This window comes from Globicephala melas, chromosome 7 (assembly GCF_963455315.2).
Source record: "Globicephala melas chromosome 7, mGloMel1.2, whole genome shotgun sequence".
Classification (NCBI taxonomy): domain Eukaryota; kingdom Metazoa; phylum Chordata; class Mammalia; order Artiodactyla; family Delphinidae; genus Globicephala; species Globicephala melas.
In genome coordinates, this window is record NC_083320.1 from 26,559,035 (window position 1) to 26,585,093 (window position 26,059).

Sequence of the window (26,059 nt, forward strand, 5' to 3'; positions counted from 1 at the left end):
AGGCACGCGGGCTTCAGCAGTTGCGGCTGGTGGGCTCTAGAGCGCAAGCTCAGTAGTTGTGGTGCGTGGGCTCTAGATCGCAGGCTCAGTAGCTGTGGGCCACGGGCTTAGTTGCTCCGCGGCATGTGGGGTCTTCCCGGACAGGGGATCAAACCTGTGTCCCCTGTATTGGGAGGCAGATTCTTAACCACTGTGCCACCAGCGAAGTCCCTAAAATTTACTTTCTTTTTAGAACGGAGACCTACCATACTTAAGCTGCGATAGTTACAGGATTTTCATGTTGTCTCACCCATACTCTCCATAGCTGCTGTCAAGTCTCACGATTTTCTATGGAATGGGCAATACAATAGTAAAATTCAGATATTAAATAATGATAATGTCTGTCATTGATTGAGGTTCCCTATATGCCAGGCACTGTGCCACATGGATTGTCTTTTTTTCTTTGCAACTCCATATAATAAATATTATATTTATCCTTATTTTACAGTAAGGATATTGAGGCATGAAGAGGTTAAATAACATGCACAAGATTAAAAAAGTGTTTGAACTCTGGAACCTACACCCTTAATGCATTCACTAGTTTTACTACCCAGAAATCTAAGGTAGATAGACTTTTTCTGTTCTCACCTTTTTCACCCATGGACAATGAAGTGAAAGTTCAGTGTTCTTTTCTAACACAAGCTTTAGTTATTTCTTGTGTGGTATGTGCTCTTGATTCTAAGGGGACAAAGTATTAGGAAAAAAATAGGAGAGGCAACAAATAACATTTCTTCTTTACATTTCTCCAAAAAGGGAATATTTCGTTCTTAGACCTTGAGTGTGGGGTTAATTAACTATAAAATCAGGTAGCAAACCTAAGTTGTTGTAGTTTATACTTGAGTTGTAATATATTAGAGTACACCTAATGGTGATGTTTAAATGGAATACTGGGCTCAATAACTTCTCCAAGGGGTCTTCCAATTCCATAATTCTATGATTCTAAGAACTGTGTTATTCAGACCTCTTAAAGAGATGCCATCTGATCCACTTTGCAACTTTAGGGAAACTTTTATAAATAAAATGCTAGCTGCAGTATTATCTATGAGTGACTATTAATGAATGTTAAAAAATGTTGCTGTGAGCATGCTGATCGTTCGCCAAAAGCACCTGCTAATAATGTGTGGTACAATTATTACCTACCATTCATTAGAGAACAGTTTCTGAAAGCATGATGCAGTGTTTGCAGTGAAGAGCAAAGACTAAATCTGTTTGGTAACACCCAACTCAATGCCAAGAGTATGTAACTATTTTATCTCTTATCCCCCCGAGAGTAACTTATGCACTCTTGCTGGCATTAATTCTGTCAAACCTGTTGACCTGAATGCACTGAAGCAAGAATTTTCTAAATGAGCCCATTCTGGTCTGAAATTTAACTTCAGCTTCTAGAAGCTCCTAGCATTTCCATAGAAACACCTCTCTTATGAGATAATTGGGCTTAGAGATCTTGAATCTCTCATATTGTAAATAGTAATTTCTCAAGTGTGCCATCGCAGGGTGGGGAGGCGGTGTGCAATAGTATCTTGAGACTTGTCAGATTCCCCCGTATGTTCCAAATGAAGTGTCATGGGCAGTGTCATTGACCTACACCAAGAGTAAGCTAAGACCTCAGTTTCAGGGATTTTCATGGACTATATAGTCATCTGTGTTCAATATATGGAAGGGTATTCCCCCGCTTTTTCATTTCCTGTTACATCTTCAGATTCTTCTGTGACTACACTTGGATGTGTGGGGTGGGGGTGGGAAAATCTGTGCTGATTAAAGGTTAGAGATTTGGCCTCATTAAATAGAAATGGATAGAAAGGGAGGTAGAAAAAGTAAGAGAAAGTATGCGAGAGGAAGAAAGTTTTGGTAAACGTGGCATGTTCTAAATTAGAGGCCAGGATACAAGAGGTGGAAAAGTGTGGTGCCAGCCTCCCCACTGCTTGGCTTTAGAATCATTAGATGCCAGTCACATTGTCTATTTCTAGAACAGGATGGAGTAAGCCCAAGGGAAAGGCAGTCAGTTTGGGTTTTCCATCAGCGTAGTAGTTATTTTGATACACATATGAGGAGTCTGTCCCTCAGAGCTCCTTCTCCAGCTGACAACACCCTGGTCTTGCCTGGTCCTGGGTCTTATTATACTCCTTTTCTACTCTTTTCCAGAAATGGTATGAACCCAGACTGTCTCCACTACAATGATGCTTTTAAGGGTTTGGTTTTGTGGTTTGAGATTGCTGTAACAAGTAGCAAAGGCAGGTCAACATCCTCTGAATATCTGGTCCAGGAAGCCTTCTTTTGAGAATGCAATCATGGCTTTGGACTTGCCATTGTGTACGTTGGGTGCATTCATAATTTCTAGTTTGAGTTTCACTGTGCCACCAAGTTAGTGCCACTGTCATTAACTTCCATGCCTTTTATTAGCCACAGTGAAGGTCTCACTCATAAATTCCAAGCAGAATGATCAAAACTCTGTTCCTATCTGAATTTCCACAAGGAAGATAGAGCCAGCTGACCATAGCTGAGCCTTGAACTTGAGATCAACTAGAACGGGGTGTATTTTTGGAGGTTACCCAAAGTGGAAAGCCAGTAGTATTTCAAATTCAAGCCAGTTTCCTGAAGGTGGTTCAAGAGTTGGTGCCAAAGAGACCACATGAAAACTCAGAGTTCAAGGTGTGAGAGCCAAGAGTCAGGAATGCAAGAAAATTTGATTGAAGTTAGAGCAATCAAGAACAATTGAGGATGGTCTAGATAGAATGATTTCCAAGAATGCTATTGGTTGTCTGTGGCCAGCAGGAGGAGGTATATGTATATGTTATCGCTGACAATTCCAGACCGTTCAGTTCAAGTTAGAGACTGTGCAAGCTATTGAAAGAGATAAGAGAGAGGGCAGGGAAAGGTGGAAGAGGTTGGGGGGTACTGGACTTTGATGTCATGAGTGTTCTAATTCTGTTATTCTCCCATTGAATTCTACAGATCTAGATTAAATACTTTGCAATATAAAATAATAATGTCTAATAAATATTTTTGATGTTGTCCCTCCAGCTTGTTATTTTATTACTTTACTCCCAGACAAAAAAGCAGAAAATGTGTATACTTAATTTCATTAATAGAGAAAAATTCTTCATGGATTTAGATTCTGGACAAAAATAGGTGTTTTCAACAGCTGTACCTAAAGGACTGTACCTCAAGATGGTGTTCACCCATTAAAGTCATGCTGTTTTTCGAAAAGTTCCCTAGATGGTCTAAATTTTTTAACCTAAAACATGAAATGTTATTTATCTATTTATCTACTTTTGCATCTTATCTTTTAGTACAAGTTTTCTCAGCAATGAAATATAGTGGGTTTTTAATTTGAGCAGTTTAGTTAACATATGCCTCTTTTTGGAGGAAAAAAACAGTAATTCCACTTTTGTTTTGCTCTAAAGATATTTTACTGTATAATTTTTGATATGCTAAATGACTCAAAATATGCTCTTCTCCTATGCTCATCTTTTCCTTTCATTTCCTTTAAACTCAAGACAGTGCAGCATAAGCTAGCAGAATTAAAAACACACATTTGTGTAACCAGAGCTTTTGTGGACAGCTGTCTCCAGCTGCATGAAACGAAACGTCTGGACTCTGCCACTGCTTCCATGGCGAAATACTGGTATGCGTGCTATGGTAATTAAAATGTGGTGTTTGCACAGATTGTTATGGAATTCTTCCAACTTGACACTCAGCCTTGAGGGTCTTAAAGGAAGAAGGCTATGTAAATGAAAACTAGCAATAAGAACCACCTTTTTAAAAAATGCTGAAGGGCCCCATTAAACATATAAATTTATAATGTGCTAAAACTTACTCAAGTTGGTTTTTAACTTTTAGCTTGCCATTGAAACTAAAATATTAAGAGACTAAAATAGGATGACTGATTAGTTCATTCAAATAGTAGTTTAATCTCAAATTATCTGAAGAATGTCAGTATAGTGAGATCACAAAATTACAGTAATACTTAGAGTCCTGAGATAGAGTCCCAATTCTTTCATTAAATAACTGCAATTAAATTAAATTATTTCTGGGCCAACATTTTGATATCTGTGAAATGAGTAGATTGGGCAGGATTTTTCTATTTAAGATGTTTTCCATATCTAAGAAAAATTTCTGAAGATTTGACTGTCCAATCAAAAGTTGTACATGCTCTATTAAGCAAAAGGAAAAAAAAATGTAGTATAGAATGACTTTCATTTGTATTAAAGATGATTAGCAATGGTATTAAAGATGTGTTAATGAAAAAAGACCCCTATAAGGCTTTTGTGTATTTTAGGATTTAAGAACATAGTTTAAATCAAATTCTGGAAATGGATTTTGTTTCCTCTTTTAAAAACAAACATTCTCACATCTCATTAGCCCAAAAATAACCTGGAAAAAATTCCTGTCATTATTCATTAACTTGTGTTCAGTCAGAAGTAGAACGGGGAAATATGCAGAATAGTGGTTTATGTAATGATTCCAAAATAATAAAGTTGCCAGGTTGAAAAGTCATGTGGAATTACTAGAAACTTGCACTTTTGTGGGAGACATTTTGCATTTACATTTAGAGCAAGTTTTTTGACTAGTGGGAAAAAGAGTAAAAATATTTTAGATATTTTTGGTAAAAGAGATATTTGGATATCTGTTGGCCTTTTTGTTTTTTGAAAACACCAGGTTTATAGACATACTGGTGTTTCATATTGGAGCAGAGGGAGCAAGTAGTTTTAACCCAGCAAATATTTTACTAAAATACTCGCCAAATACAAAAATGTATAGAATTCCAAATATCATTGCCCCCTGAATCTTGTCTGTTAATCATCATATTGTTACTGTATTTCTCAGGAACATCCTGACCTGTCCTATGGCTTGAGTTAAAAATTAGTTTTTATAGGAAAATGTGTCTATGCTTACCTTTTCCTTATATTTCCCACTGTTGAAAGTAAGTTGAAGAGATTTTGAACTAACTTGTATTTTATGTTAAGATGAATAAAGTTCCTACCAGCCATCTCATGGATTTTAACAATAGTTAAAATTGTTGTGATAAGAGCAGAAAAGGGTATTTCTCAAGCACCTCATGTTAATATACATATACTTCAGGAATAATAATTCCCAAATAATCTTTAATAAGTTTCCTATATGATAGTAGGTACTTTAATAGAGGTCTGCTCTCTTAGGTTTTCACTTTTACTTTCAGTTTATTTCTGAAAAAAATTTTTTTTCAGTTACTAAAATTCAGAATTGCAACCTTTAGGTAGGAAGTGACACATTTGAAGAAAAAAACACATATTACACAAGGCAAAAGAAAATAGATGACTGTATAATTATTCAGTTAACTTAGATCACATAGAGAATCTGCATAAATTAGAACAAATTCAAGTTTTTACTATATTCTTTTCAGGCTTAAGGTAGCCAACACCTAATAAATAGTCTAAGCTTTCTACATTTTGTTTCTAGACTTAACAGAAACCCAGCCAGAAGTATAATTGATGAAGAAAGTGTTTGTTATATGAAAATTCTCTTGAGATTTATTTCACGTGGAATTTATATCAATCTTCTCTGGTTGGCTAATATGCCTAATTTTAATTGTTTGATAAATGTAAGCATTTAAACAATCATAAATAATTTGTTTCCTGATTGTAAGACATCTCATGAAAACTCATTTCAAATGTTCCTTTTCTGCTTTTTATTTTGGTCATCTAGGGCATCTGATTTACAGAACAGTGTAGCTTATGACTGCGTGCAGCTGCATGGAGGCTGGGGATACATGTGGGAGTACCCAATTGCAAAGTGAGTATGCCTGTTGTGTTACACTCTTCTGGGTGGTGTGAAGAGAAAGGAAAATTTCTTTAACTGTCCTTTGTCCATTGAGTACAAAGGGAAAGGAGGTGCAAAATCTTTGTATTTTTCAGCTGACTATGGAGTGTGTTCAAGTAGGTAGAAACAGCTTCATGTTATCAGCTCACCACTAGGATTTTGTCATATTTTTAAAAAGTGAAGATGTACTGCATTATACAATATACTAAATATAAATAAATATAAATATATAACATACTAAAGCTTTACTTGAATCATTATACAGAGGGATTAATATCCCTTTTTTATTGTTGAATAATATTTTATTATAATTGATTATGGTTAAGTATTCAGGTTTTTTCTAGTTTTTTACTGTGACAATGCCGCAATAAACGCCTTCATACATTTATCTTAGATACATGTGTGTTTGATTACAACAGGACAAAGTCCCAAAAGTAGTACTGCTAGTTCAAAAGTATGCATATTTTAAATTTTAATGCATTTCCAGATCATTTCCTCCAGTTTGAAGCAACTCGTACTCAAATGAACAAAGTCTAAGGATGACTTCTCCTCCTAAGCTATGAATGTTATTGCCCTTTAAACTTTAAGTGAATCTAATGGATAAAAAATAGGTTACTATTCTTCCTTTAATTTACATTGACTATTAATCATTTTATTTTGTTTTATTTTATTTCATTTTACTGTAGTAAGAGCACTTAACATGAGATCTACCCTCTTCACAAAATTTTAAGTGTCCCATACAGTATTGTTAACTGTAGGCACAGTGCTGTACAGTAGGTCTCTAGAACTTATTCATCTTGCTTAACTGAAACTTTGTGCCCATTGATTAGTAACTCCCCATTTCCCCCTTCCCTTAACCCCTGGCAGCCACCATTCCTCTTTGAGTCTATGAACTTGACTATTTTCGATACCTAATATAGGTGGGATCATGTAGTATTTGTCTTTCTGTGACTGGCTTTATTTCACTTAGAAGAATGTCCTCAAGGTTCATCTAGGTGGTAACATGTTGCAGAATTTCCTTCTGTTTAAGGTTGAACAGTATTCCATTATATGTTATACTACAGTTTCTTTATCCATTCATCTGTCCATGGACATACAGGTTGTTTCCACATCTCGGCTGTTGTGAGTAATATTGCATTGAACATGTGAGCGCTAGCATCACTTGGAGGTCTTGATTTCAATTATTTCAAATAAATACCTAGAAGTGGGATTTCTGGATCATATGGTAGTTTTATTTCATTTTCTGATGAATTTCCATACTATTTTTCATAGCAGCTGAGATGCACCACTTTGCATTCCCTCTAACAGTGCGCCAGTATTGCAGTTTCTCCATATCCTCGACAACACTTGTCTTTAGGCTTGTTTGTTAATAGCCATCCTGACAGGTGTGAGATGATATTTCATTGTAGTTTTGATTTGCATTTCCCTGGTGATTAGTGACATTGAGCATTTTTTCATATACCTTTTGGTCGTTTGTATGTCTTCTTTCAAATTATCACTTTTTTAAAACTAAAAAAAAAAAAAATAGACATTATAGAAAAATTAACCTGCATATAAAAAGGATCTGAGTTGTCATGTCTTAAAATTTTTATTGTCTATTTTGCTCTAAAAATAAATCAAAAGTATTATTTTTTTCTAAGTAGAATTTGTACTTCCTTCAACTTTAAAATAAATATAGCCTTTTTATTGTATTATATATGAATATTCTTGTTATCATTTCGAAGCAGTACCAGTTTGTCAGTAGGCAGCATCCTCTTCCATATTTCTTCCTCCATCTCCATAATTTCTTCTTTCCCTCTTCCTATAGTCTTTTGCCTCAGTAATCTCTCCATGGCATTTCTCCTCCTCATAGCAGAAGATATATTTTTCCTCTTACTTGGAAATATTTTCAGTTTATAAAATTTTCTCAGGGAAGTTTTTGCTATATAGAGAGAAGTCCAATTTAGTTTTGAATCTGAGAATGAGAATGCTATGAGCTTCCAAAAACTTCTTATAATTTTAATCTAAATACAGAGTATCTAAAAGAGAAAAATTATCAAACTAGTATTGAAACTTACTTTCAAATTTATCATTTTGGCAAGCATAATTGAAAACATTTGATTTGCTTATAGTCCTTAATGAGGAAAATAAACATTTATTCAAGTTACATTAAAAACAGAAGCTCCAGGGGCTTCCCTGGTGGCGCAGTGGTTGGGAGTCCGCCTGCCGATGCAGGGGACAGGGGTTCGTGCCCCGGTCCGGGAGGATCCCGCATGCCGCGGAGCGGCTGGGCCCGTGAGCCATGGCCGCTGGGCCTGCGCGTCCGGAGCCTGCGCGTCCGGAGCCTGTGCTCCGCGACGGGAGAGGCCGCGGCGGTGAGAGGCCCGCGTACTGCAAAAAAAAAAAAAAAAAATACAGAAGCTCCAGAAGCTCCAGCATAGAGCTTCTGTTAGGTATAATTTACTAATTTTCTGTAGCCACTGGGAAGCTCAGAAAGCTTTAATCACAGGGTGTATATAATTTATAACCTTTTACAAAAACTCAGCAACAAGTAGGGTTTTTCCTTCCTTCAGAATGCAGGCATGAAGTAGCTAAATGATTTCCTTTTCTTTATCAGTCCTTGGACTTGGATTTTGGTATATCCTTCCAGAACTACTTCAAACAGGCCTTAATCAAAAGCAGATTTATTTTTTTTTATCTTTGTATAGTCATGAAATCAAAGTAAACACTGAGTTATGCCAGCACAAATTAAATCATCTCTGGAATTTTTCCTGTGTGTTTTCATGTTTTATTCATAATATTAATCCACCTTATTGACAATATTCAAAATGCTAAGAAAGTGAAATAATAATGGGTGTTTATATTTTTCTACTTAACTGTGCTATTATAACTGCTGCAGGGTATGTAGACATGTCATGGCTCAGTGCTTGTCTAGTTTGGTTCGGTTCCTAAGAAAGGCATGTTAGGTGAAGAGGAGTCAACCATCTACATGGTCCAAGATTAGAGCGTAGCATAAGTCTTGGTCTCTGTTTTCTCGGAGGCAATTCCATCAGGTCAATAGCAAGCAAAAATTGTAACTTGATGGCTTATTTGAAATCCCTAGTTTCAGTTTGAGAGACTTGACATTTCCTTTCAGGAATAATAATGCCCTTGGCCAGCTTGTTGGTTTGAAGACTGTATGAATTTTTAAACTAGACTGCTATTTCTCTCCCCAAAGACATAGGGAAGGAACTTTTCATAAGATAACGAGAGAAAGTAGTAGGATAATATCAAAAAAGCTAATTAGATACATTAGGCAGTATGTGGATGAAGTGTACAGACTTTGATGAGATAGAAAAAAAAATCATTCTAATTGTGTTTTTTTATCCTAAAATTAAGCTATGTGTGTGTTGCTGAGTCTTGGTTTCACAGATCAAAGAGGTGCTTTTTGCTTTTTGGTTTTGTTTTATTTATTTGTTTTCTGTTTGTTTAAAAATAACCAGTCTTAAGCATGTGAGTTTACTTCAGTCTTACTCATTAGGCTTGGGCCTATGACAAGTGAGGCTTAAGTTTTGCCATTTCAAGACCTGTCTGCAGTGTTAGGAAGAGCAGCCTGAGATAGCTTCATCACTGTGGGGTTAAACATTCCTTCTGCTGCCATTCTCTGTTAATATTAGTTGATGACTGAATTTAATTAGTAACCTATAAAAGGGCTACTGATCTCTGTCCATTACCTACTCCATTGGAACTTCTTTAATGTGAAAAAAAATATGCCCAACCTGATCCAAAAATGTCTAAAAGCATTGAGATTGCTGAAGTAGGCTGAAACGCCAGGTAAGTCCTCTAAATGAAAGTGCTAGATTTTGTGGGCAACAATGGAATCTGTTCAAAAGAAAAAATATATTTGAAAACACATATGTCTCTAGATTTCAAGTTTCATAAGAAAGCAGCTATTGAGACTCTAAAATTCCTTTGTAATACAAGAAGTCAAATCAATAAATATTTACTGAGCGCTCACTGTTTGTAAGGTTCCGTGGTGAACGTGGACAAGGAAAAGTTCAGAATTGGTCATGTTCCTAGAGAGCTTGCACATTTAATTTGTCTCAAATTAAATTAAAAAAAATTTAATGCTTGAAAAAAATGCCTTTGAATTTGTCTACTAGAAAAGTCCAAAACTCAGTAACTAATCTTACATTTCTGGGCCAATGAAAATGTTGAGATGTAATAAAAAAGATACTTGCCAAAGTGGCAGGATACCTACCTTTTCATTCCAGGCTGCCAATGATCTGTTATGTGACCATTAAATAGCAACCATTAATTAGTATATGTATTAACTTTTCAGCATCTCAGTTCCTTTACCTGCAAAACAATAATAATATTTATCCTCCCTAATTCCAGAGCTGAGAGGATAAAATGACATGAGAAAAGGTAAAACCAACTATATAGTGTTATGGTTGCTGTCATCATTACCAAAAGTGAATTCCTTCTTGTTTTTTTATGGCAGTATACTCAGCCACTCAGTATTTCAACCTCATACATTACTGGAGTGACTGTTAATCATTTCCAAAAAATAAGTTACTTGTTAACTTTGTGAAGTAATATTTTCTGAAGCATCAGTTTATACTGCCGATGGCAGCAGTAGTGATGGGAATCTAAAGGATGTTAGAAAATATGTACTTTCTTTTCTCTTTTGCTTTTTATAAAACCAGTAGATTTCAGCTTTTGGGGGGAAACATTAAAGGTAACAAGATATTAAGACATTCCATCCATTTCTAAATTTACAATTGCCCTTTTTGGAATGTTATTATATGTGCTGAATTTTACAAAATTAAATCAAAAGAAACATACTTAGAAATGTTATTTTGAATTTGTAATCTCTTCAAGCAGGCTAAAACAAAACTATACAAATGATCAATATCTTAATAGAATTTTATAATTATACCAATCTAGGGTGGATGCCATACAGAAAAAAAAGTAATTTACAAAGAACTTTTATTGTTTGGATTTCATTAAATGAACACTTTAAAGCAATTAATAGTTACCTGGTAAGACAAAATTTATAATTTCTAATATCTTTTGTTTATTCATTCAATCTTCTTCTTATTTATCCAGAGCTTATGTGGATGCCCGAGTTCAGCCAATCTATGGTGGTACCAATGAAATAATGAAGGAGCTAATTGCAAGAGAGATCGTCAGTGACAAGTAGACATCTGCCCACATCCTGGAATCCTATTACAACTAATCTGGTTTTAAATCTACTCAAGATAAAATACAACCTGGAAAGGGAGGGAACACTAAACATGTTTTTATATGTTCTTTCTACAGAGAAAGAAATCAAATACAAATACAAGATTAACACAGTGGGAGGAGAAATCTTTGAATCGAAATATCCTAAAGTTTTCTATTATAAAGGTTGGTAGGATCCTAAACCTTTCCAATTAAAAGGTTTAACTTTTCATTTTTTCTATAGCTAAAAGGCAAAGATTTTCTGATTCTAGAAGCCTTAATGTTTCATTTATCCTTAAAATTCTAAGAGCATAGTCACTTAGATCTTTAAAATTGAGGCAGAAATAATTTTGTTATTATACTATAAAAATGGGATTAATAATATTTACAGCACATTGACTTTAAAAAGGAAAAATAAATATAATTTACAATGCAAAATATGTTTAGCTATCTCTTAGTCCAAATTCCCCCAAACAGTGGTTTCTACCACCCTATCCTAAACCTCTGTTTTTAAGTAATGAAACACTTTCTTCAAGCCAAAGCTTATGCCAAGTCCTTGTGAAATCCTGTTGTGTGAAGAGCTGCTCTGGTTGAAGCAGGAAGCCTTCCTACCTTATAGCCTTAGAATCACTAGACTCAGCGAAGCAAATCCCCACTAGAGAATGCCACTGGTTGCCTCAACCACTGACCCCTGGGCTTTCAACAGATTTCCATCCCAGTTTAATTTCTAGGAGAACACAGAATAATCCATCATCCTTTAGTTTCAAGATATTGGTGTATTTATAGGTATCAAAACAGTGACTTTTATTTTGGAGCAGTGTAATTTTTTAATTAATTTAACAGATTTACACTTTGTGTCACCTATAAGCCAGGCTGTTAAAAATATGTTGAGAAATATGATTTAAAAAATTGGCAAGATCCCTGCTAATAAGTGAATAAATAAGTTGTAATAAATAAGGTAAGAAGCAAGTAAATAAAATAATTTCAAATAATGATAAAGGCAGTAAAGGAAATAAAGTAAGCATTTAAAGTAGGAAAGTGAGGAAATGACGTTCGGTTTGAGACTATTATCAAAAAATAAGCCATTGATTTGTAAACTGCCAGCATCATTTTAGTACTTGTTTTTCTTTGCATATATTGCTGAGACAGTGAATAAAGTAGTTTTTAAATGGAAATAAATAGGTGTATTCTTGTTTAACTTAAAGAACCTAAACATTTTATTTGGTGTTGTGGGTATTAAGCATTGTTTTTTTTTTTTTTTTGCGGTATGCGGGCCTCTCACTGTTGTGGCCTCTCCCGTTGCGGAGCACAGGCTCTGGACGCGCAGGCTCAGGGGCCATGGCTCACGGGCCCAGCCGCTCCGCGGCATGTGGAATCTTCCCAGACCGGGGCACGAACCCATGTCCCCTGCATCAGCAGGCAGACTCTCAACCACTGCGCCACCAGGGAAGCCCCTAAGCATGGTTTTTTAATGCAGTCTTTACAACTGGGTAGAGCAGAGAGTAGAGAAAATACTTTGATACCATTCTATCCTAGTCTTATATACCTTCAATTTGCTCTTGAGTTGAAGTTTGTATGATTGCCAACTTGAGTCCTTGCTCAGTAAATACCACGCAAAATTGGTTAAAATAAATTCTTATTAGATATTACTGTATTTGCCACTTTCACCTCACTCCTACTACCAGGAAACAATAGAGAATTAGACCAACCGCTCCAGCCCCAGCCCCAGCCCCTTTCCCAGGCTTACAGGAAACTAGATTTTAGGAATTAAACATCTGTAGCATAAACAGTAAAGTAACATAGTAGGAAATGCCTGCTACGTAGAGGTGGACAAACCTAGGTTTGAATGATGACTCTACCATTTAGCAGCCATTGGACCTTGGGCAAATTATTTAACTTCTCAGGATTCTTTCAGGTGCAAATGACAAAGAAACCCAATTCAGACCATCCTAGGCAAAAACTTTGAGTGTGCTAGCCAAAATGAATTGTAGAGCAGCTCATACACTCTAAAGAACTGTAGGAACTCATGTCTCAAGGGCCTCATTGAGGTTCAGGACTGTCAGCACTTACACTATATCTGTTTATTTCTACTTTTCTTTGCAAATTGGCCTAATGCACACTGCAGAGAAATTTCATCATAGGGCCTGTAAAAATGACCTTGGGCTGCTCCAGACCTACATCCTTCAGCACAATATCATTATAAGGTGGGGAAAGGTGCACTATAATTGACAGTCTCATCAGGAGCACACAGACTGGGGGAAGCAGTTCCTGAAGCAGAGAGTGGTATTATCAAAAGAAAGAGAACAGAAAGTCTGCTGGGCAGCCCTTAATCACACTCACACACACGCACAGTTATTACGGTCCACTAGAGCTAGGAATAGGTTCTTGTAATTTTTCTATATCAGAAAGTGAAAGGATTTCTAAGGTACGATATTTCTTGGAATGATCCCTGAGATCTGTTTTCTATCTCTTCTAAGCTAGTTGTTTATCTTGCAAATTCAGTCTTCTTTTGCACCCCCAAAAGAAGCAGGTGTTGTAGCATGAGCTTACAGCAAAAAGCAAAACAGGGAACTCAGAATGTGTTCCTTAACCTTCTATTTAGTTTTCATTTCTTAAATAGCTTATCTTCGTGTTTTGCTTGTATGGCTTTGATAGTTGTCCCCTAGGGAAGGAATTTATCATCTGTATCTCATGCAGTGCTAAGTGCTCAAGAAATGATAAATAATAATAATGCTCAAAGGAACAGACTGGACCAACACAGCAAGAAAGCCATACTGTGTAAATAATTAATGAGAATCAAAAACCTGAGTAATTTTGGATTTTGGCTGAGATTTTTAGAATCATAATTATTGCCTTAAAATTATTTTTGCCCTTTATTTCTTTGATGTTGTCATTGAAAATGACAATATATAGAAGAAGCTGTTTTGATTTGCTGTTTTAAAAATCTAACTGCAAATCTTTACTAATCTAGTAACTTTAGTAGTTTATTGCTCAAGGTATAAGATTTCTAGGAGACTGGCTTTTTTCATATGTCAGTATTATTTTTGGCACACACAGCATTTATTTATTTGGAGTCATTGGAAAGATTTGACATTGAGATAGAAGCCAACTGTAGGCCTATCATGTCTACTGCTTTATAATAAATGTTGAAAGGGAGTTTTACGCTATTTTTGAAATCTCATTATCATGAGAAACTTTGTTTTTTTTTTTTTTAGATGTTGGGGCTAGGAGTTCATTAATTAATTTACTTATTTTTGCTGTGCTGGGTCTTCATTTCTGTGCGAGGGCTTTCTCTAGTTGTGGCAAGCGGGAGCCACTCTTCATCGCAGTGCGCGGGCCTCTCACTATCGCGGCCTCTCTTGTGGTGGAGCACAGGCTCCAGACGCGCAGGCTCAGTGGTTGTGGCTCACAGGCCTAGTTGCTCCACGGCATGTGGGATCCTCCCAGACCTGGGCTCAAACCCGTGTCCCCTGCATTAGCAGGCAGATTCTCAACCACTGTACCACCAGGGAAGCCCCATGAGAAACTTTTTAAAAAATTACAGAAAAATTCAAACACACTCAAAAGTAATGAAGATACTGTAATGAGCCTCTAGCTTCAACATTTGCCAGTGATCTCCCTCACGTTTTTTTCTCAATAATTTTTTTTTTTTTTTTTTTTTTTGTGGTACGCAGGCCTCTCACTGTTGTGGCCTCTCCCGTTGCGGAGCACAGGCTCCGGACGCACAGGCTCAGCGGCCATGGCTCACAGGCCCAGCTGCTCCGCGGCTTGTGGGGTCTTCCCGGACCGGGGCATGAACCCGTGTCCCCTGCATGGGCAGGTGGACTCTCAACCACTGCGCCACCAGGGAAGCCCCTTTTCTCAATAATTTTGAAGCAAATCCCAAACATGATCCTATTTCATATATATATTTCAGAATATGTATCTAACTGATATATCTAACTGATGAAGTTTTTTTTTTTGTAACCATAAGGCCATTATCATAATTTTAAAACTTAAATTTAAAATATAGTTCCAAATTAACAGTAAAGTTTTCTCAGTTGCGTCAAGAATGCTTTTTGTAGTTGGTTTGTTCAAATCAGGATCTAAGCAAGGTCCACAAATTGCATTTTTTGGTATTGTCTTTTATATCTTTTATAACAGTCTTCCCTTCTCTCTTTTTCCTTCTCCCTTTCTTTTAAATTTTATTTTTTTAATGAACATACAGCAAATTTGCTTGTTTTAGGTATATATACATATGATAAAATTGCCTTTTTTAGTACTCTGAATTTTAGCACATATATAGATTAGCGCAACCACCACAATCAGGATACAGAACAGTTTCATTAACCCCCAAAACTACCTCATGCCCTTTATAGTCACATTATTTCTGCTTCTCTAACCACTGGCAACTACTGATATGTTCTCTGTTATTATATTTTTATCATTTTGGAACTCACATAACTGGAATCATATAGTATGTAACCTTTTAAGAACAGCTTTCTCTTAGCAAAATGCATTTAAGTTTCATTCATGTTGTGTGAATTAATAGCTCATTCCTTTTTCAGTGCTAAATAGAGTCCAGTGTATGGGTGTACCACAGTTTATTCATTCACCTGCTTAAGGACATTTTGATTGCTGAGATTAAATACCCAGGCAAGGAATTTTGCAGTCATAAAGGTAAATGTATGTTTAACTTTACAAGAAACTGTCAAGCTGTCTTTCCAGAATTCCTGTGCCATTTTGCCTTCCCACCAGCAATATGAGTTCCAACTGTTCTGCATCTTCTCTAGCACTTGTGTTTTTTTATTTTAGCCATTCTAATGGATATGTAGTGGTACCTCATTGCAGTTTTAATTTGCATTTCCCTAATGTCTAATGATATTGAACAGCTTCTCATGTGATTATTTGCCCTTCACATATCGTCTTTGGTAAATTATCTGTTCAGATCTTTTGCCTATTTTTAGGTGGGTTGCTTGTTTTCTTAATATTGAGTTTTGAGAGTTCTTTATATATTTCAAACTGTCGAGCACAAGGCGTATTCAGGCTGACAGATTCAGCCAGTAAAGAAACAATGAGGCCTTTATAAACTCAGTTTTTTGCTTACATAAGGAGTGCAAAGATGAGTAGCCAAAGGTGCCAGCCCTCTGTGGCCTTTGCACAGGATGACACAAACAAAAGAGGCCAGATGACTGCAACGAGAATGATGGGCTACTCCTGCTGAGGATTCCATTCTATGATACTGCTAATCAGTTTTATAGCTGCAGATTTGCCTTAAGGATGGTGAGGCAGAAAGCCTCATACCCCACCAGAACCTGAAAACAATGGGAAACTGCCTAATGACAGCCCCCTGGGTAGATAGGGAAGCCAGTGAGAAATAGCATTGTAGCAGCACCTCGTGGGTCTCCCATGCTCTTCTGTTCCAGGAGGGTCACAAGGCATTCTGTCATTCTGTCAAGATTCAGCCGCTGTCCAAGCCTTGCCTATGTGGCCTGTGTGGAAATATGCAAGGTCGTCAGGCTCTGGCTGTTCCCCTAGAGATACAAGTCCTTTCTCAGATATGTGATTTGTAAATATTTTCTCCCTATCTGTAGCTAGTTCCTTCATTCTTGTAACAGTGGGTTTCACAGAGCAAAAGTTTTTAATTTTGATGAATTTTGATTTATCAATTTTTTCTTTTATGGAGTACATTTTTGGTATATCTAGGAACTCTTGGCTCAAACTCAAATCATAAAGTTTTTCTCCTGTTTTCTTTTAGGAATCTTATATTTTGTGTTGTTCACTTAGCTCTGTGTTCCATTTAGTAATTTTTTTAGGGGTGAGATTTATGTCAAGGTGCATTTTTTTCTATTTTGCATATAGATGTATAGATGTCTAATTCTTCTTATAGTATTTGTTGAAAAGAGTATCTTTTTGCATTGAATTGCCTTTGTACTTTTGTCAAAAATCAATTGACCATATTGTGTGGATCTACTTCTGGACTCATTTCTGTTTCATTGTGTATCTTCCTCTTTATCTTAGTGACAGTAGCTTTATAGAAAGTTTTAAAATCAGATAATGGGATTCCTCTAACTTTATTCTTTTTCAAAATTGTTTTGGCCATTCTGATTTCTTTAGCTTTCCATGCAAGTTTTAAAATCAACTTATCTATATCTACAAAAAGAAAAAGAAAATCCTGCTGGGTTTTGATTGGAATTGCAGTAAATCTATAAATTTGGAGAGAATTGCTATTTTTGCTATGCCGAGTCTTCCAATCCTGGAATGGGAATGTCTGTTTATTTAGATCTTTGGTTTATTTCTTCAGTATTTTGTAGTCTTCAACATAGAGATCCTATATGTGTTTTGTTATATTTATAATTAAGTGTTTCATTTTGGGGGGGGCAGCTACTGCAAATTGTATTAATGCTTAATTCTGGTTTACAATTGTTTATTGTCCATATAATTTACTGTTCTTTGTTGACCTCCTTGAGTCCTATTGCCTACTAAACTCACTTATAAATTCTAGGAGTTTTTTTGTAGATTCCTTGGGATTTTCTACATAGACAATAATGTCATCCATGAATACGGACAGTTTTATTTCTTTTTAACCTGTATACCCTTCATTTCTTTTTTCCTTCTTTCCTTCCTTCCTTTCTTCCTTCCTCCCTTCCTTGTTTACTTCCTTCCTCCCTCCCTCCTTCTCTCTCTTCCTTCCTTTCTTTCTTTCTTCCTTCCTTTCTTTCTTTCCCTTCCTTCCTTTCTTCCTTCCTTCCTTCCTTCCTTCCTTTCTTTCTTTCTTTCTTTCTTTCTTTCTTTCTTTCTTTTTCTCTTCCTTCCTTCTTTCCTTCCTCCCTTTCTTCCTTTCTTTCTTTCTATCTTTCTCTTTCTTTCTTTCTTTCTTTCTTTCTTTCTTCCTTCCTTCCTTCCTTCCTTCCTTCCTTCCTCTCTTTCTCTCTTTCTTTCTCTCTTATTGTACTTACTAGGACTTCCACTACAGTGTTGCATAGGAATGATAAGAATGGACATGCTTGTTTGTTTCTGATCTTAGAAGGAAAATATTCAGGCTTTCACATTAAAAATGATTTCTTTAAAGTAGATTTTTAGTAGAAGATTAGATTAGATTGAAGAGATTCCATTCTGTTCCTAATTTGATGAGAGTTTTTATCATTAATTGATATTGAATTCTGTCAAATATTTTCTACATCAATCAATATGATCATGTGGGTTTTTTCTTTGGATTATTAATTTAGTGAATTACATTGATTGCATTTTGAATATTGATCCAACCTTGCATTCCTGGGATAAACCCCACTTGGTCATCATGTGTCCTAATTTTTACATATTACTTGGTTCCATTTGATATAGTTTATTGGGAATTTTTGCATCTATCTTCATAAGAGATATTTGCCTGTAATTTTCTTTTCTTGCACTGTCTCTGCCTGGTTTTGTTATCCTGGTAATGCTGACCTCATAATATGAGTTGGGGATTATTACTTTCTTTTTCCTCCATGCCATTGATTTGTTGGAAAAAACCTGGTCATTTATTTTATAGAATGTCCAGCATTATTGATCTGACTGATTTCTCATGGTGATTTCTAATTTAATCCTCTATTCCCTATGTTACCTGTAAACTGATAGTTAATGCTAGAGGCTTGATTACACTCAGGCTCAATATTTTTTGCCCTGAAAACTTAATATGCAGTGCTGTGAATATTCTATTGCATCACACCATGAGACATAATATCTAGTTGTCTCACTTTTAGACACACTGAGATTGATCAGTAGATTCAGACAGTATTAGTCTTATATCTTTGTAAAATTCCCTATCAACATTTTACCTAATGGTTTTAACATCCATTGATAGTTATTTACAAGATCTATTATTTAATTAGAAGTTGTAAAGGATGACTTTCTAATTTTCTAACTCCTTTTTGCATTTATCAACTTTCATGAAAAAGAACAATCATCAAATTTTTGAATAACTGGGTACTCTGGGAATCAGAAGAAGACACAGAAGTGCAAGAGGTTTGTTGAGAGGTAACATCTATCAAAGATGGACAGGGAAGGAAGTCATATTGGGCAGAGATAAATAAAGGAGTCTTAGGCCATGAAGCAGATGTGACAAAATCTTGTCCAATCCAAGGAGGAGATCTGGAGTAAAGGCTGCCCATTAGAGGAGTCCCACATTTGGCAGAAATGGTTAGTCCCTGGTTCTGCGCTGCTCAGTCATTGTCCAAGGACTGCCTGGGGAGGGGATGGCCTTGGCTCAAAAGCTAATGTGAATCCTAAAGGTACTAACAGCTGGAGGCAAGTCGTTTCCTGAAGGGAGATCTGGGTGTTGCACCTACATGACTGCCACACGCTGACATAGAATTTATAAATAAAAGGCAGACTAAATTCTTGATTTTTTTTCCTTTTATCAATTTTTAGAGTAATGCATAGGTGCCCTAAGAACTTCTGATGGTAGTGATTTTTTAGTATAAATAAGAACTCATGGATTTTGGAGATGTTGATACATTTTAATTATTACAGTCATTATTCTTTTGGGTACATAGATAGTTTCATCTTAGGCCAATAAGAATCTCTTCAAGTTTTTATATTTTTTTCCTTTTTATTATGAAAAATGTCAAACATACACAAAAGTACAGAGGATTGTATAATGAACCACAACGTATACATCACCGAGCTTTGACGATAATCAATTCATGACTAATCTTTAGTCATCTATATCCCTATATACCCTCTACTCTCATGGATTATTGTAAAACAAATGCCAGACGTCATGTAATCCTGAATCATTTCAACATGATGCCTTTTTTTTATGATAGTGTCCTTGGTCTCTGGCACAACAAAAATTTCCATACCCATTGTATACAATTTCTGCCCTAGAGTTGAAATCAGCCATTTTCTCAAAGATCCCTAGTTTATTTTAGTTGGATTTTTCTAATTTCAAGCTATTACCAAATTTATTTGTTTATTTTACATTCTGTTTCATGAAATTCCTCTTGAAATTATTTTGATTACTAAAAACTGTATTTCTTATTCAGTCTTTTTCTTAAATTTAAACTCACCAGAAGTTTATATTACTATATCCCAAGAGAAGTTATGTTCCATTTTACAGTAGAAAAGTATATAGATAGAATGTTTTCTGGTGTAAGAAACAGAAAACCTAAATCAAATTTGGCTTTAAAAATTGATGAAAGGGCTCACAAAACTAGAAACTCAGAGATAGGGCAGACTCAAAGCTGGTTGACTGCACAGCTTAGCTTTTCACTAAAGACCCACTTTACCAGTTTATTTTCATCTTTGTGTTCTGTCATTTAGAGTGTAGGGCTAATTTTAAAACTGGGTTCTCTGACGGTGATGGGATGGACTTTCTTATTCATATCTAGAGTGACAGAATGCACTCCTGCCCAGTATTTTGGGCATAAGAGCTGAAATTCACTCTCATGGGGTTCGTTAGTTAGTCCCATGCCCATCTCTGAACGAATGATTGTGCGAAAGGAAATGGAATGCCTTAATTGGCTTACGGCAACTGGGGTCCACTTTGGGACATGGAGATAGGATTAGATTCACTCAAAGCACATGAGCTGGGTAGAGAGCTGCATAACAGCATGAAAAACAGGAAAAATGTTAGGAAAGGGAAATTGTGGAATAGAAACTAAATTAGGCAACTAACAAATACCTACTATAACAACTACAAACTAGACCTGGTTGTTAGGATCGGTGCCTGAAGACTGTCACATCTTTTGACATGACTTTTGTAGTAGAGTTTTAATATTAGGCCATGCACAGATCTCCTTTCTGGGCACGTGAGAAGTTTATATTTCCTTGTTCCCTTGTAATTGTGTGACTAGTCCTTGCCAATGGATTGTGGGTGGAAGTGTTGTACCCTGTGGCAGGAATTGTTAGAGGTGTTATGGGGGTAACATATGATCAAAGTATAGAATGTAGATTCATCTTATGGAAGACAAGCACTCTGGAAGGTTACCTGGACCTGCAACAGACTTTGTGTGAGAAAGAAAGTTTTTTTTGTGTTAATTCACTGTAATTTGGGGGATTTTTTGTTACTGCATCATAACTTGACCCATCATGACTGATAAAACTTCCATACGTTCTTTACATGGTAAGTAATTGAGGAAATAGAACCGGTGTTACAATACATATGTAACACCTTCAGCGACCTCAAGAAATTGCCCTGATATGCATACTTCATATGAAATGAATCAGAATATTAGGACAGTTTTTCAATTGTAGTGAGTTCTGACCAGTATTTCTGGATATGCTTGTTTAGGGTAAAGACCTATAGGAGTAGTGTCTGAAAACAACACTTTTATCGTTTTACTTCCTTAATGCAAAACTCTTCAATGCTTCCACTATTACCTACAGAATAAACTTTACATTCCTTACTTAAATTTCCATATTTTGGTCCTAATCTACCTTTGTAGACTGTGCACCATTATTCTTTTTAATTTCATCAGTATGTTCAGCAATCGTAACACCCATGGGCACAGCCATAGTTCAAGAATCTCTTTTATGGGTCTTTTTGTTTGACGCCCTACCCCAATACTGGGCTCCCCACCCCAACCAGTGTGCTACATTTAGCTGACTCTGATTTTAGACATTTTGCTGTGGAAACTGAAGACCATTGCCTAACATCTGTTTTCCCCTCCTCAATAATAATAATTCCTATATAGCAGAGGTGACAAGGTGTTCAAGTTTAGCTGTATTTCCTAGTCTTCCTTGCAACTAGATGTATGCACATAATCAAGTTGTAGACTTGTTGAGAGGGACATCAGGAGAGGTACCTTAAAGGCCCTGTTTGCCTAGTATCCCTTTCTTGCCTGCTACTTGGGAAGTGGATATGATGGCTGGAGTTCCAGTAGCCCTGTGGCAACATGAAGTCACTTTGAGAATGGAAGCCAGGGCTGAGAATGGCAGAAGAGAATAATAGGAAGGAGCCTGCATTCCTGGTTACCTTGTGGACCTGATATATCAACTCTGGCCTGTCTCTCAGTTTTTTTTTTTTAAACCACATTTCATTAACTCTTAAGATGCACCATTATCTATATATTATTAAGAAAAAAAACCCACTGCCAATCAAACTGATACAATGCTTTCTTATTGCATCCACACTGAGGTCACTCTGATTTCAGAAATGTTAAACTGTGAAAAAATGTGTCTTAGAATCAATAAAATATGTTATAGCGGAGAGTATTAACCCCTGTGTCTTTAAGCCATCATTATTTAGGGCTTTCAAATGCATTTCACACAGACTGTGGATCGTAACTGATGCAGACTAGTTTTTAATTTTTCTGCCTGTCTTCATTTTGGACTTAAAACTCCTTGAGATTTCTGAGTCACAGCCTTCATCAAGGAGCCCTTGTTTTAAACATCAACTTCATTGAAGTATAATTCTCATACAATAACATGTAGCTGTTTTAAGTGTACATTTTGATGAGTTTTGGCAAATGCACGTACCCATTTGACTTCCACCATGATCAAGATAGAGAGTATTTCCATTACCCCATATACCCTTCCCCCTTAATTCCCCGTACTCCAAGCCTAAGCAACTGCTGATCTCCTTTCTGTCATTATGCATTAAATTTGTCTTTTGTAGAGTTTTATATAAATGGAATCACAAAATATTTCTTTTGTGTCTGGCTTCTTTCACTCAGCATACTGTTTGAGACTCAACTATGTTGTCCTATGTACCAACAGTTTGTTTCTTTTTATTGCTGAGTAGCATTCCATTATATGGATGTACCACAATTGGTTTTTCACCATTTAATGGATCTTGGGTTGTTTCCAGTTTGGGGCTATTGTGAATAAAGGTGCTATGCATATTTGTATACACAGGGAGTCATCTTTTGGTCCCTCTAAAGTCATGGGCCTGTTCTGACTACTCTTGTATCCTGCCCTTGTTCTAAGAATCCTATAGCTCTTGCTGTGTATCCCTACCTTTTGTCTGCTTGTCTGTTGATCCTGGCTAGTTAAAGCTAAATCTTTCCTGAATAGGAATTATCACCTTTAGCCCTGCTACTTTACCTATTCCACTTTTTAAACATGATTATAAAAAGAAAGAATTAAATATACTAGAATATGACAGGGGAGGACAGTTGCCCTGGGTATGGAAATATAGAGGAATAATAGTTCAGGCTTCCAAACTAGGTTTCTATTCTATGAGAGGTAGTGGGGAAAGAACTCTGGCTTTGGAGCCAGACAGGTCTGTTTTTCAAATCCCAAATTTGGCCATTTTTTAGTGTGAGAATCGATATATATTACTGTATCTAACCTCATTGAGTATTTTTTTTTCCCACCTGGAAAATGAATATAACACTCACTTTGCAGAATGTGAGAATTAAATGCATATATTCATTTAACAAATATGTGTTGAAAACCTACATCTGCCAGGTTCTGTCCTGGGCTCTGGGGATACAGCAATAAGCAAAACAGCAAAAGTGCCTGACCTCATGGAGCTTACATTCTACTTAGAAAGGCAAGACAACAAAAACAAAAGAATGAAAATCTGTGTTACATTAGATGGTCATAAATCCCATAGAGAAAAACAGAGCAGAGAAGGGGGATAGAAAAGGCTGTAATTGTAACCTCTTCTTGGCTGTGAGCTACTTAAGACTAGGTATGATCTTTCTTCTGTATCACTAGCATTTATCATAATGTCAGCTGTATATTAAGTGCTGCACATGTTTCCTGAGTGAAAGGAGTGACTGAATAAAAACCAGTGTTGAGGACAGAGATTATCTCATGAAATCACTATAATACTGCTTACCTGGACACTTTTAAATGCTTCCAGATAGGTAATAATTCTGTCAGCAAGAATGGTGCCCTTCCCTTCTCCTTGTTCTTGCTGGTTCTGGAAGTCTCCTAGCCAGTGTTATATTTTTTCTTGGAAATCAGAATGCTTTGAATGTACCTTCTGAATAACAATATATCCTTGATGTTTAAAAATGAACTACATGCATTTTTCAGACTTTTGCTGAATGAATAATATAGAAAACAATTTGACAAAGTTCAGTATGTCAATTTTTCTATTAAGGAGCTTTGGTATTCTACAGTCTCTGGAAAACTGGCATGCATCTGCTATAAATATTAAAGTCATGCTTTAGAATAATATTCACTGTCAAGGGACAATGTCCTTAATATGTGGTTAAATGGGGTAAAAAAAATAGAGTATGCAGTGTCATCTCTTACACCTCTACTCAAACTCAAAGATACTATCTTCTGAACTATTGATGCCTTCCTTCTTTCACTGCCTAAAGTCCTTTAAATTACCCAGACCAAATACAAAATCTTTCTGTGAACTATCATAACACTTGCTTGACTTCTCAGATTGTTCATTAAAAAAAATATTTTAGTGCCTTATTCATTTTTGTATTTCTGACTGCAGGGATACGACAGCCCTTCCTTTGAATATCCAATAAATATTTGTTGATTTAATTATTTTCACAACACATCATTCACTTACAATTTTTATTCCAATGATGGTAAATCGATTTCTGAAACACTTCCCTTACCCCATATGAAGGTGCGATTATTGTTTTGAGCGATTCTTAAAAAGTATTATCTCCTATAAATGCAGCTTGTCATAAAAATCATTGCAGTTATGTCACAGTCTACTAAAAAGACCAAAAACAAGCCGGTTATTTTCCAATTCCAGTAATTTGTGTCATGTCTTATGTTTTGCTAAAACTCCAGTTCCTTGTTTTCCACGCCCCCCCCCCCCAGATCTTATCCTATTAATAAGGTAGAAATAAGGGCATTTGTCTTTGTGGATCTAAAATTTTAGTGCGCTTCATTCCCTAAATGATTCCATGTGTAAATTAGTTGCTTAGTAAAGCCTGTAATCCGTCTACAGCCTAAGGAGCTATATTTAGTGCTCAGTTATTTAAACACACACACACAAATTGCGTGGCTGGGTAAATGCCTAGGTGTAGTTTCGTGGTGAGCGGAGTGCTGGGCCAGGTGCAGAACTCCCAGCGATGTTTTTCTGTGTCCCTGGCCAACTATCTCCGCGTAAAACTCCATCAATTTATTTGACTGCGCTACTGCAGAACGGAGTTAACTCCAACGCCACTCAAAGCAGCTTTATACAGATTTTTTAAATGTTTGAGCTGACCCTTACTGATTTTTTTTTTTTTTACTATAAAACGACTCAGCTAGATCCAAGGCAGATTTGCCATCCTCTTTCAGGGCCCCTCGGGGGTGGTACAGAATTACGACTTTGGATTTGAGCGCAGAGCCCAAAGAAATGCAAACGCACAGACACGTAGAGACTTGGCAGCAGCGACAGAGCTTTGTTAAAACTTGCCCCTCCGGCGGCGGGGCGGGATGGTCTGGCCGCCAAGGAGCCGGCGCGGGCGGCAGAGCGTAAGGCAACCTGACTTTCCTCTCGCTTTGTTTTTGCTGTCAGGGTGGTACAGAAATAGCAAAGCAGGGGCGGGAAGTCGCCCGGGTGTGTGTGTTTTTCCCCGCTGGCACAGGGACCGCAGAAGGAGGAAGCAGGAGCAGCGCGGAACCCGCCCGCCCCTAAGCAGCAGCGTTCAGGCGCCGACCTCCAGCCGCTTCCAGAACGCTCAATGCCGCTTCTGCGGGCCCCGCCCCCTGCCGGGGTTTCCCCGCCACCCTAGCTCATTTGCATGGCGCTGCCCCTCCCCCGCTGCCATTGGCCGGCGCCGCGGCCCGCCCACTGCCCCTCCATCACGGCAGGGTTCCGTCCCCCGAGCCGCCCGGAGCTGCGGGCAGCTGGCGGACTGTTAAACCGCGGCGGCGGCGGCGGCCGGGGCGGGAGCGGGACGCGCTCTGGATACGAGTCAGCGGCGCCCCGGGTTGGGGGAGGCGGGCGGGCAGCTAGAGATCACCTCAGCAAACCCCACCACAGCCGGACCGAAGGTGCGGCGGCGGAGGGGAGCCAGGGCGCCCCAGCAGGCGAGTGGCCGGCGTCTTAGCGGCGGGCTGAGCGGGGTGGGTCTCCTCAGCCGGGGACTGCGGCAGCGCGGGAGGGGAGAGCGAAGGAGACCGCTGGGTGGACTTGCGGGCCAGGCGACCGGTCGGCAGCCCT

General features: G+C 37.3%; 2 protein-coding genes across 2 annotated transcripts in view; both read left to right on the forward strand.

Moving 5' to 3' along the window:
- The window catches only part of ACADL (acyl-CoA dehydrogenase long chain), a 39,011-nt gene extending 26,808 nt beyond the window's left edge, over positions 1-12,203 (forward strand). Inside the window, exons 9-11 of the mRNA XM_030853038.3 lie at positions 3,537-3,664; positions 5,725-5,811; positions 10,909-12,203. Coding sequence (XP_030708898.1) covers positions 3,537-3,664; positions 5,725-5,811; positions 10,909-11,002 — 309 coding nt within the window. The 3' untranslated portion in view covers positions 11,003-12,203. The remainder of the gene's footprint in view (positions 1-3,536; positions 3,665-5,724; positions 5,812-10,908) is intronic.
- Positions 12,204-25,770: 13,567 nt separating this feature from the next.
- KANSL1L (KAT8 regulatory NSL complex subunit 1 like) overlaps positions 25,771-26,059 on the forward strand; it is a 145,441-nt gene continuing 145,152 nt past the window's right edge. Inside the window, exon 1 of the mRNA XM_030853120.2 lies at positions 25,771-25,926. The gene's annotated coding sequence lies outside the window, so the exon portion shown is untranslated. The remainder of the gene's footprint in view (positions 25,927-26,059) is intronic.